Source organism: Vespula pensylvanica, chromosome 5, assembly GCF_014466175.1.
Source record: "Vespula pensylvanica isolate Volc-1 chromosome 5, ASM1446617v1, whole genome shotgun sequence".
In the NCBI taxonomy this organism is placed as follows: Eukaryota; Metazoa; Arthropoda; class Insecta; order Hymenoptera; family Vespidae; genus Vespula; species Vespula pensylvanica.
In genome coordinates this window covers 5604617-5617725 of record NC_057689.1, presented here as the reverse complement: position 1 = coordinate 5617725, position 13109 = coordinate 5604617, and the positions used below count along the sequence as shown (strand labels likewise).

Sequence of the window (13109 nt, the reverse complement as noted above, 5' to 3'; positions counted from 1 at the left end):
TCTTTTAGGCAGAACTAAAAGCTCGAGGCGAATGGTGCAAGCCTGGCGATGAACATCCACCTGCAACTTATTATCACAGAGACAATCTTTACTGCTCATCAGCAGAAACCTTCGGCCTAAACATAGCAATTATCTTTTTAATCGCGTATCTCTCTTGCGTCATTAGATGATACGACGTTGTTGAATCTAGTACGATTTTTTTACGATCATCTGACTCGATAATACGGCAATACATGAACGATCGTTTATCATCGTAGTTGCGTTATGCCTTTAGGAATCACGATGTTCTATACAGAAGATATACATACATATACATACATAACGCACATAAACACACACACACAAACAAACATCGACGTCGATATTCGTAGCGTTCTCTAAGCTTCGAAAAACTTCGACTCGATAAAAAAATACATTCTTCTAAGCTAATTCTTTAGCTCTCGAGCATACGGGTAAATTCTATTTCAATCCAATCGTTTCGGTAATACTCTGATACGTTTCGATATATAAAACATAAAAAGATTTTCGTTTAGAAATATGCGAAACATTATTGTTGCTAATTTTTTTTTCTCTTTTTTTCTGCTTTTTCTCGAATGAAATTCTTATATTGTTACTTTTGTGACATATAATGTATATTATTAAGGAATCGGATACATTCTTAACCATTTTACAACGCTAAAGAACAATTCAGCGTCGTAAAATGAATCTAATATACTTTGTAAACTTATTAACATTCCCGTAAAATCTTTAAGAACGAAATGAGATGCATTTATGTATCTCTATCTTCGTTGTACAATGATTTTTTCCTTTTTACGCTTAACACTCAAACTTGTAAGTGAGAAACAATGAGTCATATCGAAGTGTTTTTTAAAAAACATGTAGAAGGGAGAAGGATGAAACGGCAAAGACACGTGTGTCCAAACGTTCGTGCGTATTTATATGCGTTCAACGAATTTTAAGGAGTCACACAGGGTCGCTGGTTGGACAATATTATATAAAGTCGACATCCTAAACTTCTACGCTCATTAATGGATAAGCTGTAAATAATTTTACAAAAAAAATATATATATAAATAAATATACATATAATGAAGATAAATTTTTATGCATATAGAAGAAGAGAGAAAGCTTACGTATGAAAAACCAAAAAAAAAAAAGAAAAAAGAAGAGAAGTCAAGAAAAGAAAAGAAAAAGGAAATGATTAAAATGATCGTAATTAATTATCATAAACGTATTAAACATAGACGTTTCACTTTCGTTTTTATTCTAAACATGTAGAGACTATAATAATAATAATCGTCTTAGACGATCGTACGTATTCTAATCGCTTCGAGAGGATTACACTTTTGCGTTTCGCCCTTAACCAGATCGATAACTAGCATCGAAGCATCTTCTCTCGATACATTCCAAGGAAAAAAAAAAAAGAAAAAAGGAAAAGGAAAGGAAAAGAAAAGAAAGAAAAAAGAAAAGATAACGTATAATTTAATTAATTAAACTCCGATTAAAGAAGCGATCGGAAGTAGTAATGGATTTTATACTATACCGAGAGGCAGACGATATGCATAGTTCATCAGTCTGTCTTGTATAGATACAAAGACACTTAATCTATACTTTTGTACAGATACTATTAATGTTTAATAAGTAGTTTACTCTCTGTATTAAAAACTCGAAAGCGAGTGTGAGCGTTTTGATGCGAGTATGTATGTACGTATGTGTGTAAGTACGCGCGTGTCTGTGTGTGTGTGTGTGTGAACGCGCACTTTAAAACAAAACACGTTTCAAATCTTTTGAATGTGCCGCGGAGTCTATCTTAATTTCAGCCATTGTGCTGTAAAATTTCTATTCGATAAAAAAAAAAAAAAATGAAAATAAAATCTATACGTTTGACATATAATAATCGGTCCGATTGCGAAAATCCTCGCGTATTCTGAAATATGAGGTTTCTAAATCATCTTCTTCTAATCGCTTTTACAATGAACGCCTACTTTCAATTCTGTATACTTTATTATGCGATATAAATCATTTTCTAGTTATTTAAAATTATTTTAAATTACTTTCAAATTATTTGAAATTATTTTAAAAATCAACTGGTAATTGTGTCAACGATAAAAATTTTCTATAGTCGGCTAAAAGTTCAAGAAAAGGAGAAGAGAGTTCATCTTGAAGTTTCTATGACTTTAATTAAATTATCATTCCTAGCATGCAGGGTAACCGCTTTCACCGTCGATTACTTCGGATTTAATTTCGATTAGCGACACGTCGTATTTATATATTCATATATATATTACGTATATAAACATATATGTGTGTTATATGAACATACACGTATGTCCTATCGATAACTTCCGTCTTTGAGTACATGTGCCATCCCTGTAAGAAAGTAAATTATAAAAATCCTCTAACGATAAGCAACGGGGACCGAACTTATTTCTTTTCGTTATTATATACGAGACGCATGTAAAATAATCTGTTGATAAATTAAAAAAAAAAATCGTCTATAATTAAACGGCTAGACGTGAGGGAATTTAGTTGATAAACCAGCAATCCGTAGGCCGTTTCCGTAGGTTACTTTTTAAGACGATCTTTTTGCAGACAAAAAGAAAACTACATAAGAGGATTAAATTATCGAATAAAAATTGAGATGGTTGTGAGTGTTACATTTTTCTCAGTAGCTCTTATCTTCTGGCACGACGATCGTCCGGATATCTTTTTATCTTTCGAAGAAACTTCGCAAGTAAAATGCAAAAGCTAAAAAAAGAAAAAAAAAAAGGAAAAAAAAGTTACAAATACGATGTTATGTATATAAATACGAAAAAACAATCGACTTCTTCACTGTGGGAGGATTTTATTCCAGAGATTTATATTTTTGCGTGTAAACGAGTGTATCGTCATTGAAAAGATGTTAAATTTTCTCTAAAAAAGAAAAAAGAAAGAAAAAAACGAACGTATTTCATATCACGCGATTCACCACAGCGGAGAATTTATCTGTCCGAGATCACGACCGACAACGAGTCCAGACGAAAAATCGATTTCTTAGAAAATAAGCGATGTCACTAAAAATGTACTCGTTAAATACTCGGGCTATCGTTGTAATTAACGTGTATTTTTCTTGTAAACTGCCACCGAAGAGAAAAATGTATAGACGAATTGTAAATCGCAATCTCTCTAATTCCTCTGATAATTCTGTTTTTATGAATGATAAAGATGTATACAAGATAATAAACGTTTAAATCTTTAGAATGTCTTTGTTCATCTATTAAAAATTTACGTCTAAATATTGTCCATATAAAAACGACTATCATTAATTTATACAAAATAATGAAAGGTTTTATTTTAAAAATCAACACTTGTCTACCTATAATGCAACGTAGTAGAAGCTGATTCGAATAAAAAATTGATTTGATTTTAAGTATTGATAATTGATTTCAATATTATGAAATGCTTATTAATTTTCGCGTGTCTATGTAATGAGAAAAAAACTAATAAAAACATATTAAGCTATTTTTAGGAGAAAATATATTTTATGAGACAACTCATTCACCAAATTTACCTGCTGTTTTGCTGTATTTGTAATTAAATGTTCGCTGATCGCGATCTTTCATAAACATTCATTCATATATTTATATATACACGTTTGTGTACAATCTATTACTATCCATGTTATACCTTTCGTTTTTAAACGAGATGCTAATTACGAGCGAACAAAATGAGATCCATCGTAATGTTTTCGTCAACTTTTAATTGGACATTTATTTAAACGCTCTTATTCCTCTAAAAACAAGAATTTCCTTTCTATCCAACAGAGAATATCTATTCATTAAAAAATATTAATTAAACGATAACATTATATATCGATTTGAAAATACTTACTTCAGTTATTTTATAAATAAAAAAAATGGAATATATTTAATCGCCCCACCTAAAAATCTATAAATAAAAAAAAATTCAATACTTCAAAATTTTTTAACGCCATCTAACGAGCATATGTTTGAACCATCTTTCAAAGAACACTTCTAACGATAAGAAATATTTCTACTTGTATAAAGAACGTCGTGTAGTAAACACTTGTATAAAGAAAATTTTCTACGTATGTATATGTATGTATCTGATTTACATTCAGCGCTATCTAGAAGCTTACGCACGAATGCACTGGTTGCATTACTTTCGTACGGTGGATGCTTCTAATGCTAGTTCGATGATTTTGCTGTTAGATAACGCTCGAAGTTTCGAGACACCTTTGTCGTTGTATAAATTCGAAAAAAAAGAACTAAAAAGATCTTCAGAAACAAACTAATCGAAACTAAACTAACTGAATTTCTACTTTTATTAGAAAAGAAAACTAATAAGACGATAATCCTAACGATATCACAGCATCAAGTAAATACTTCCATAGGATTCTTTATTATTTCCTAAAAAATGATTTCCACAAACGATTTACATTGATTAGTAACTTGAAGACTGCTTTTTAAATGGCCTCGATGAGCCATTTAAAACGTGAGATTGCATAGAATTACGAATTACGATTTACTAATTACGATGTTGTTCTCCATTGCATTAATATTATATACTCCAAGAAATGTACATTGTGCGTTTTATAATTCTTTCCACGAGAGAGATTCATAATATAAATAAAGAGAGAGAGACACTTTTTATTCGACATTATCGTCGTGGTCTCTCCGTACTCCATTCAGGCACCGCGGACCCGATCTTGCTCTACGTTCTCCTTCTTCGTAAAAATGAAAAAGAGAAACAAATAAGGAAATAAATACTTCTATCGTATCATTCCGTCCATCGCTAGAAATTTTGTTTTACGTTATCTTTTTTTAGTAATAAAGAAAAAGAAAAATAAAAGAAAATTACCTACGAATTTTCTTATTCGATATAGATTCTCTGCCCTACATTCTAGTTCTCAAAAACAAAATGGACAAAGAAAAAACTCTCTCTTGGTTTTTTTTCTTTCTTCGACAAAATTATGAACTCTTCGTAACTTCTAAAATACGTCTGACAAAAGATCTTCCTCAACTTTGCAGTAATGACAACAAAAAAGAAAGAACAAGTTCTTCCTTCGAATTTCTCTATTCTGCAGACTTCGTCGCTCTCTCTTTTCACGAAAGTAAAGAAAATAAAAGATATTCTATCGTTCTTCCGACAAACGATGTTATTCTACGTTCTCCTTCGTAAAATTAAGAAAGAAAAAAAATGAAAGACTTGTTTAACATTCGTCCGACATAAAATCTCATTCTGCGTTCTCCTTTTTCGCAAGAAAAAAAAAAGAAAAAAAAATACAGAATGAGTACTTCCGTCGAATTTTTTTCTTTTTTTATACGATAAATTCTGCCTTACATCCTCTTAGTCAAAAATAAGGAGAACAGATCTTAGTTTCTATGATAAAATTGTTTGTCTTCCCGTCATTTCTAAGATTCGTCCGGCACAAGATCGGGTAAGCTGAGAAAGCTCGCGTATTTGACGCGTCTCTCTCGTCGCGAACGTTGGCGAGTCTTCGAGCTTTCGATCGTCCCATTGTTCTCGTGATAAGAAGAAGAAGACCTGTCTTGATGGGAACTCTCCCCTAATGATGGGACAAGATCCGTCGGCCAGACCGAAGAATATTCGCCATCATACATTCTTCGTCGTTCTTGTCCCTGGATCAGCAGATGGAATCCTGCCGCCACGCGATACTAACTGATGTGATCCGGTGATCCCGGATCGTCCGTTTGCGTGGCGGCATCCCTTCCTGCCGACAAAAAATATTTTTCACATTTCCAATATTCCATCCTCTCGTTCGTTCGATTTTCCTACAGTTAATTGATCTATTGATTTGCAGTTTATTTGTATATCTATCGTTTATACATGATATATTATATATAAATGATATATATGTACATGTACGTATATATATATATATATATATATATATATATATATATATATATACGTATATATTGCTGGTTTCATAGAACGAGTAAATACACCGTTTGACACAAATGTTAATTGTTGACAAAAGTTAAAAGCAAATCGATCAACCAGTGAATTTGCTTAACATCTTTGTAAACTCGCCTCGGTACATATGTGAATATAGGAAATGTTAGGATTAGAATTAATGGTAAATTTCACGGATTTACCGTAGACAAATTATTTTGCCAACAATTACGAAAAAGTGACTTAAATGAAAGATTATTAAATATTGGATTGATTCATAAATAAGTTCAATTTTATTGGAAGAAGCTCTCTATTTATAATAGAATTTATTTATGAATTGACCTAATAGATTTTTAAAAAAAAGAAAAAAATATACTATACCATAACTTCAGTGATTTTCCTAATCACAAATCTATATTATTAATAATTATCTAACGGACCTCACGTGGGCGTGACGTCACCACGTATCATGTGTCCGGTTTCCCATGGAAGTGGTGATGGATTGTTGGCTAAAGACGAGGATGAACATCTCGCCATAGAACATCGATCCATTGAGCAACGTTCCAATCCTGAAACAAAAGTCGCTTTGTATAAAACGCATATACGTTACGTATCTACATTCTCCCATGCAATGACACTTGTTGCTCGATCATCTTCCCACGCGGTCACGCGAAACTATTATCAATTTGTACGAATCATTCGTTCAATTGCAAGTCACAAAATTAACTCAAACTTTCTCGTCAATTCTGATAAACGTCTCATTGTAGATTAAAGATGATCGAAATGCAACTTCGTATTAATATCTTAATCGTGTTTTCTACTCGAAAAACTTGAATTTGATATTAAGTATTACTATACTTCGAAGGTTCTATAAGAAATGATACTATACATCAGTATTGTCCCTGACAATTGTAGAAAATATTTTTACATAGAAACTTTTCGATAATTCTTATCAACAATTATGTTTACACAATATATTTATGCAAGTATTTACATACATATTAACAAACGACTATTTAGCGATTCTTTACTTACGATCGAACTATCTCGTAAGAGAAAGACTTTTTCCAATATGTTCATCAAGTAGTAAAATTCCTTTGAATTTTTTTTAACGTCCTCGACGAGGACGTGACTTTACGGGAAATAGACCAGGCGTATAGGAGAGAATCAATAACGCGGCTCGCGTAAACGAGCTCTCTGCTCTTACCAACGACGCTCGAGTTCTTTTTTTTTCTTTTTTTTTGTTTCCATAGCGAGCATCGACACGACATACATACATATTTTGTTAATAACATCGGTATTGGTTATAGCTCGACGATCGGAAATATTCAAAACGTTTTTCTATCATCTTTCTTATTCCTCTCTTTTTTATCGAAGAAAACTTTCACGATAAGCATTTACATGATGACGAATAAAATAAAAAAGATAAAAAATAAATAAATAAATAAATAAATAAATAAATAAATAATAAACTCGTACCCGACAAATCTACTCCACTGATACTGCAAACGTCGAGGCCACCGGTACTAGTAGCACAACAATGTTGTTTCGGTCCCAACGGCTTTGATCTGCAAAGAAGCTAAAAAAAAAGGAGAAAATATAAAAATATGAACATATAAATCAATCGACGAATTATTATCGATAAGTCTGTTGGTAATCTGCAGAAATAGACTGTGTCTTTCATATAAATCACATTACATGCTATCTTATCTTTCTTTTCGGTTATACGAGCATGTCATTCCTTATCTGATAAAACAGAGAAGGATGCTTTTCAAGAATCAATCGACATCTATCTGTCTGTCTGTCTGTCTCTTTTACTCTCTATCTTTCTCTTTCTCTTTCTCTTATCCGTTTGCGAACAAATAAATCGGCTGGTGAAACGGCGCAAGACCACTTGTCAAGCACCGCACGCGATACGATCGTGTAGGCTCCGTATGAACCAACGTTACAGAGAAAGAGAGAGAGAAAAGAGAGAGGGTGCACGGTTTCCAAAGATGAAAGATTTACGATGAGGGGACGACCGTTTCGGAATTCATGGCCTGCAAAGTCGAAAGGGGAAGATGCATTGTCCTGAATGTTGGATGGAGAAAAAGAGAGAAAGAGAGAAAGAGAAAAGGAAAGGGGCAGGATACAAGAGGAACGTTTCTCGTTTTTTCCTCATTTCCCGAACTGTATTCGAAAGGAAAAGGATGTAGAAAAACGTAGAAGGTTGTCGTTAAATCGTTAAACTCGCGAAATGTATCGTGAACGAGCGAAGGTAACGCCCTTTCGGATTAAATAAATTCTCTAGGAATTTCCTTCCTGTCGAAGTTAAACTTCTGTTTGTCTTTCATGTTTGTTTATTCAGTTCTCTCCCTTCGACGTTTGTTCTCGTTTCTTTTCTTTCTCTCTCTTTATTTCTCTTTCTCTTTATTCGAGAAATAAAACGGGAAGAATTTTCGAGACGTTTGTTTCAACTTCAACTTTCTTACGTTTTCTTCTCTTTCAAAATAACGATGATAAAAGAGCGAGAATAATAGAAAATACTTTTGACATGCTTAAAAGCATTGACGCGTGTTTACGCGTGGTACACCACGTGTAACAGATTTTCCCCAAGCAAACTTTATTTCGCGATTCGATCGATCGAATTCGTTGAAAGATAAAAATCGAATAAGCTTATTTTGATATTGTATGAATCTCTCATCCACAATTTCGGTACACATGAACGATATCGCATTTATTTTTCGCTATTATTCAGATCGAAATCCAACAAATATTCAATGAATTCACATTTACAGTTATATATTTAAAATTGATAAATTAATATGTGCACATACAATGGTTTCAAACAATATTATTATAAACATTTTCAATAACTTTGCGATTAAAAAAGAAGAGAAAGATAATAATAAATTAATGCGATTCGAATATACGATTAAAATTTATTCATAAAGAATTAAAAAAAGAAAAGAAGAGAGAAACACGGTGGATTTACGTCGACGTCTCTTTTAATAGAATTTTACTATTACGAAGGGAGAGAACAATAGAGAATTTCTATTAATATTGATAAAATCTACTAATCCATAAAATCGTTAACGTATACCACACCAAAATAATAGTACCGTTTCTCATCGTAATTTCACTTCCATCGGAAAACGTCTCACTTTTTCTACCGCTTATAATATCAAAAATAAATATCTGCATCCGATAAAAGTCTTTTACTATCTCAATATACGACGTAGCGGTTCTTTTGATAATCCTATAATGAATGTCAAAACCCGATCATATATCTCGTGCGAAAACTTGCAGTCCATATGTTAATCCTAATCCCATAAATATACTCCTCGATCGTTATGTTTCAGTTAACTTTAATTTATGGAGACAATTTTCCCATAAAAATGTATGCCATTTAACTTGATCGATCGAGAGTATAAATACATTATATGAAGTATCTCGAAGAGAAAATAATTTTTTTATTAAGAATAATGATTAATTTTCAATTGAAATCATTTCATCATTAAATACATACATATTATTTTCGTTATCGTACCTTCGTGTAAAGCAACTCCCTCGATATACGTCGAAAGTGATTGTTGAGTAACCAGTAAAGAAATGGATTCCAAAAACTGTTGGAAAGTGCTAGCCACGTGGCAAGAAAGTCAAGGAACGGTGGAGGCTTGCTTCCGGTGCAAGCTGCGACTACTTCCTGAATCGTCCAAGGCGTGACCATTACGATGAATCCTAAGCTCATCGCGGCCATTGTTCGCGACGCCGAAGTCGACAATCTTCTTTCATGAGCGACGAGCTGAAACACGTTGATCGAACTTTCTTGTCAAATCAAATATCAATGATATTTATGTCAATAAATCTCCTTGGAAAACAAAAGAAATGAAATTCGTCGAATAGATAAAAAAAAAGAAAATGTAAAATCATAATGAAAGTAGCACGAATTTCGAGTTAATAGTTCGATGAACTTTATAAGAAAATCATAAAATCGATATCATCGATAAGTATTCTTGCGAATTTGTTTAATTTCACCAAGAATTCTCTTTCTCTTTTTTGTTTTTTCTTTTTCTTTACTTGGTTACGATAGTAAATTCAACGTAACTATATCCGATGGAAGAAGGGATTGGGCCAATATAGTAGAAGATCCTTTTTAAACTGGCGCTCCTACGGCTTCGATCGCGAACACGCTTGCCAAGAGCTTTAGAGGAATGAATGGATCACCACCCATCAGGTCTGCGAACCGATCGTCCTTGAGAAGATAGAGATAGAGATAGAGATAGAGATAGAGATAGAGATAGAAAAAGAGAGAGAGAGAGAGAGAGAGGAAGACTCGCGACACAGCCGTCTCTCTTAGGCCGGCTTGACACGGTTAGAAAAGTCTCTAAGCGCTAAGCTCGTCAATGTCAAAGTCTCCTTCTCCTACAGTAGTAAAGGGATTACCAGCCTCCTCGTTTGGGAACATCACCGTGTCCCATATGCCTCTCTCTCTCTCTCTCTCTCTCTCTCCTTTTTATTTTTCTCAGACCTACACACGTATTCTCCTATCTTTCTATTTCGTTGAGTCCAGTCATCTCGACGTGGTGATTTTCACGCCTCTCCTTTTCCCTTCAGCTTCACAGGATTACCAGCTTTAATACCGAGGTAAGTACGACGTAAAGAGAGATCAATGTAAGTAAGAAGGACTCTCGAAAACTCAGAACGTGCTCGTAAAATCAATCGACTAAACTGAACTCGAAAATTCCAATCTTTATTGAAACAATCTAATTAATTCAGCCAGAGAATTAAATTACATTGGCGAATGACGATGATTCGATATAATCGATCATTCGATCGATAAATTTCTCACTTCATTTAATTATATTTTTATAAAAATTTCTACTCCGTATCACGCGATATTTTATTATAACATACATACGAAAAATCTGTCTTCTGTAATATTCTCTCGGTTTACCAGAGACCATTTTATTCCACGTGGAGGTAAGAAAGAAAATACGTTTAGAAGGAAATCTACGTAGCGAAAACTACGACGACGATTTCAGACGACGGTTTATCGCATACCAAATGATCATTAGCATACCCAATCCTTTTAGAAATTTAGAACGCGGGACGAACTATTACCGTCGAAATATTTGCATTTCGATCCGATTTATCGTCCGAAAATTACCGAGTTCTCTTTCATGCTTCCGCGATTACATATTAAATATATTTACTTTCGCAACGAGGATATCCGTTTCGATAGTCTATATTAAAATAAAAATTCTAAAGAAAAAAGAAACAAGAAAACAAGAAACGAAAGTAATTCATTAAAAATTACGTGCAATATATTCATTTTATATTTATTCAAAATATTTAAAAAGATAAAAAAGAAAATAAATAAATTTTATCAAAATATCGATCAAACCATTTTCATGGAATTGTTAGTTTCGCTCAAACTTCTTTACTGGAATAATATAGCTCCTCTTACCATTGTGTATCCAGCCAAAACTAAGCAATATTCAAGCAAGGTATCAAGCACGTATCATGGACGGTCCAACGATTTACTTTATACTATAGAATTGTCTGCCTTCGTGGTCATATCCAATGTTGGTTTGTATTCAAAACGAACAGTACCACTAGATCGAGAAATTGAAACAGATTATTATTTTACCTTAAAAACGCAAAAATACATTTGTCAAATAACAATAATATTATCTATGATCATTGTTCGTACGAAAAATAAAAAGTCCGAAACGATTGTTATTCCTTTCTAAACCAGTTCGTTCCTCTCGAAATTATTCGGAAATGACGATAGTTAGAATGTTTTGGAAAATGGTAAGAGAATTTAATGAGGAACCCGGTTCACGTTCTCGTCTTCTATTTTTATTACGGAAAGAGAAGAATCCCTAGACTGGAAGTACTATCTCTGTTGGCGGTACTGCGAGAGAAACAAATAGATGCGCGAACTCTTTTATGGGAGAAGAAGGAGGAGGAGGAGGAAGGGTAAGAAAAATAAACAAAGTCTCATAAACGACGAGTCGAAAGTCATTAAATTGGCGACAACGGGACTTGACTTTACTTCGTGGAAAAACTCTTTAAATAGAGTTTTCTCTTCGTTTCTTTTGGAAGAACGAAACGTCTCGTTATTTGTAAATGCCTGCGATTTATTTTTTTTCTTTTTACGTTGCAAGCAAGCAAGCAAGCAAGGAAGCAAGCGACTTTTAGAAAATTTTACTTCTTAACTTTCGCTATCGTTCTCTCGGTTTTCCGCACAAAATTAAATGGCCCTCGAGCAGTTTGCTTAAAGTGTATAAGTACTACATCGACGCTTACTATCCTACGTATGTAGATACATCGACTGAAACGAGCTTCCGGCCACGAGATAGGCGAAAGTTTCAGCGAAGTATTTTCATATATTTCCATCGACATAACTTGTTTAGTAAGTCTTACCGTAGCATGATACGTTATAATATAGTAAATACCCTTAGGACTTTTAATTTTGCATTTTTAGTAATTTAATTGAGAATAAATGCATCAATTTGTTGATTATCGATACGAGCTGTAACAATAAAACATTGAAAAAGAACGAGTCGAAGTTATGATATTATAGAAAAATATTTTTTCGATCGAATGAAAACTCCCTATAGAATATCATTCGTTAAAAAAAAAAACAAAACATACGATATTTCCAAACATTTGGTATACCTGTCAACTTTTCCAATAATAAATTTTACAAATAGTCAAATATGCGAATGCATAACATCAAATCGATCTAAAAGTAGTAAATCCAAATAACTGTCAGACACGTATTTGCTTCGCGTACGATCGCGGAAAGAAAAGGAGAAAAGAGAGAAGGAAAAAAAGGAGAAATTTTTCTAGTGGTAAAACGTAAAAATAGTTAGACATATACGTAAAACTATAAAAAAGTTTCAACACAATTCAAAAACAAGCATACTGTATAATACGAAAGGATAGAGAATAAAACGATATCGTGTTAGCAATAGAAAATCGTAATGATAGTCGAACGCAGTGATACTTTAACCCGCTATATAAAAAATGTCTCGAATCTCGACTATATGCATAATTCACACGGATGCTCGCGCTTTAGTAGCTTCCATTGGAAGCTTTGCACACGACAACGAACCTTTTACATCTTCCAAGATAAGCACGCGAACGGCGAGTTTCCTCTCTCTCTCTCTCTCTCTCTCTCTCTCTCTCTCTCTCTCTCTC

General features: G+C 33.3%; 2 protein-coding genes across 18 annotated transcripts in view; one reads left to right on the top strand and one right to left on the bottom strand.

Annotated features, from left to right (window-relative positions):
- Positions 1-3239, top strand: part of LOC122629268 (leishmanolysin-like peptidase) — a 233148-nt gene extending 229909 nt beyond the window's left edge. For all 7 annotated transcript variants that reach the window (XM_043812489.1, XM_043812492.1, XM_043812491.1 and 4 more), the window contains one exon: positions 9-3239. In XM_043812489.1, the coding sequence (XP_043668424.1) occupies positions 9-170 (162 nt within the window). In that variant the 3' untranslated portion in view covers positions 171-3239. The remainder of the gene's footprint in view (positions 1-8) is intronic.
- A 1142-nt stretch (positions 3240-4381) lies between these two features.
- The window catches only part of LOC122629270 (trace amine-associated receptor 9), a 59865-nt gene continuing 51137 nt past the window's right edge, over positions 4382-13109 (bottom strand). For 10 of the 11 annotated variants that reach the window (XM_043812501.1, XM_043812502.1, XM_043812510.1 and 7 more), the window contains 4 exons: positions 9448-9702; positions 7398-7497; positions 6364-6487; positions 4382-5733 (listed from right to left, as the gene is read on the bottom strand). In XM_043812501.1, coding sequence (XP_043668436.1) covers positions 5616-5733; positions 6364-6487; positions 7398-7497; positions 9448-9702 — 597 coding nt within the window. In that variant the 3' untranslated portion in view covers positions 4382-5615. Of the gene's footprint in view, positions 5734-6358; positions 6488-7397; positions 7498-9447; positions 9703-13109 lie in introns of all 11 variants that reach the window. The other variant, XM_043812509.1, reaches the window with a different exon arrangement.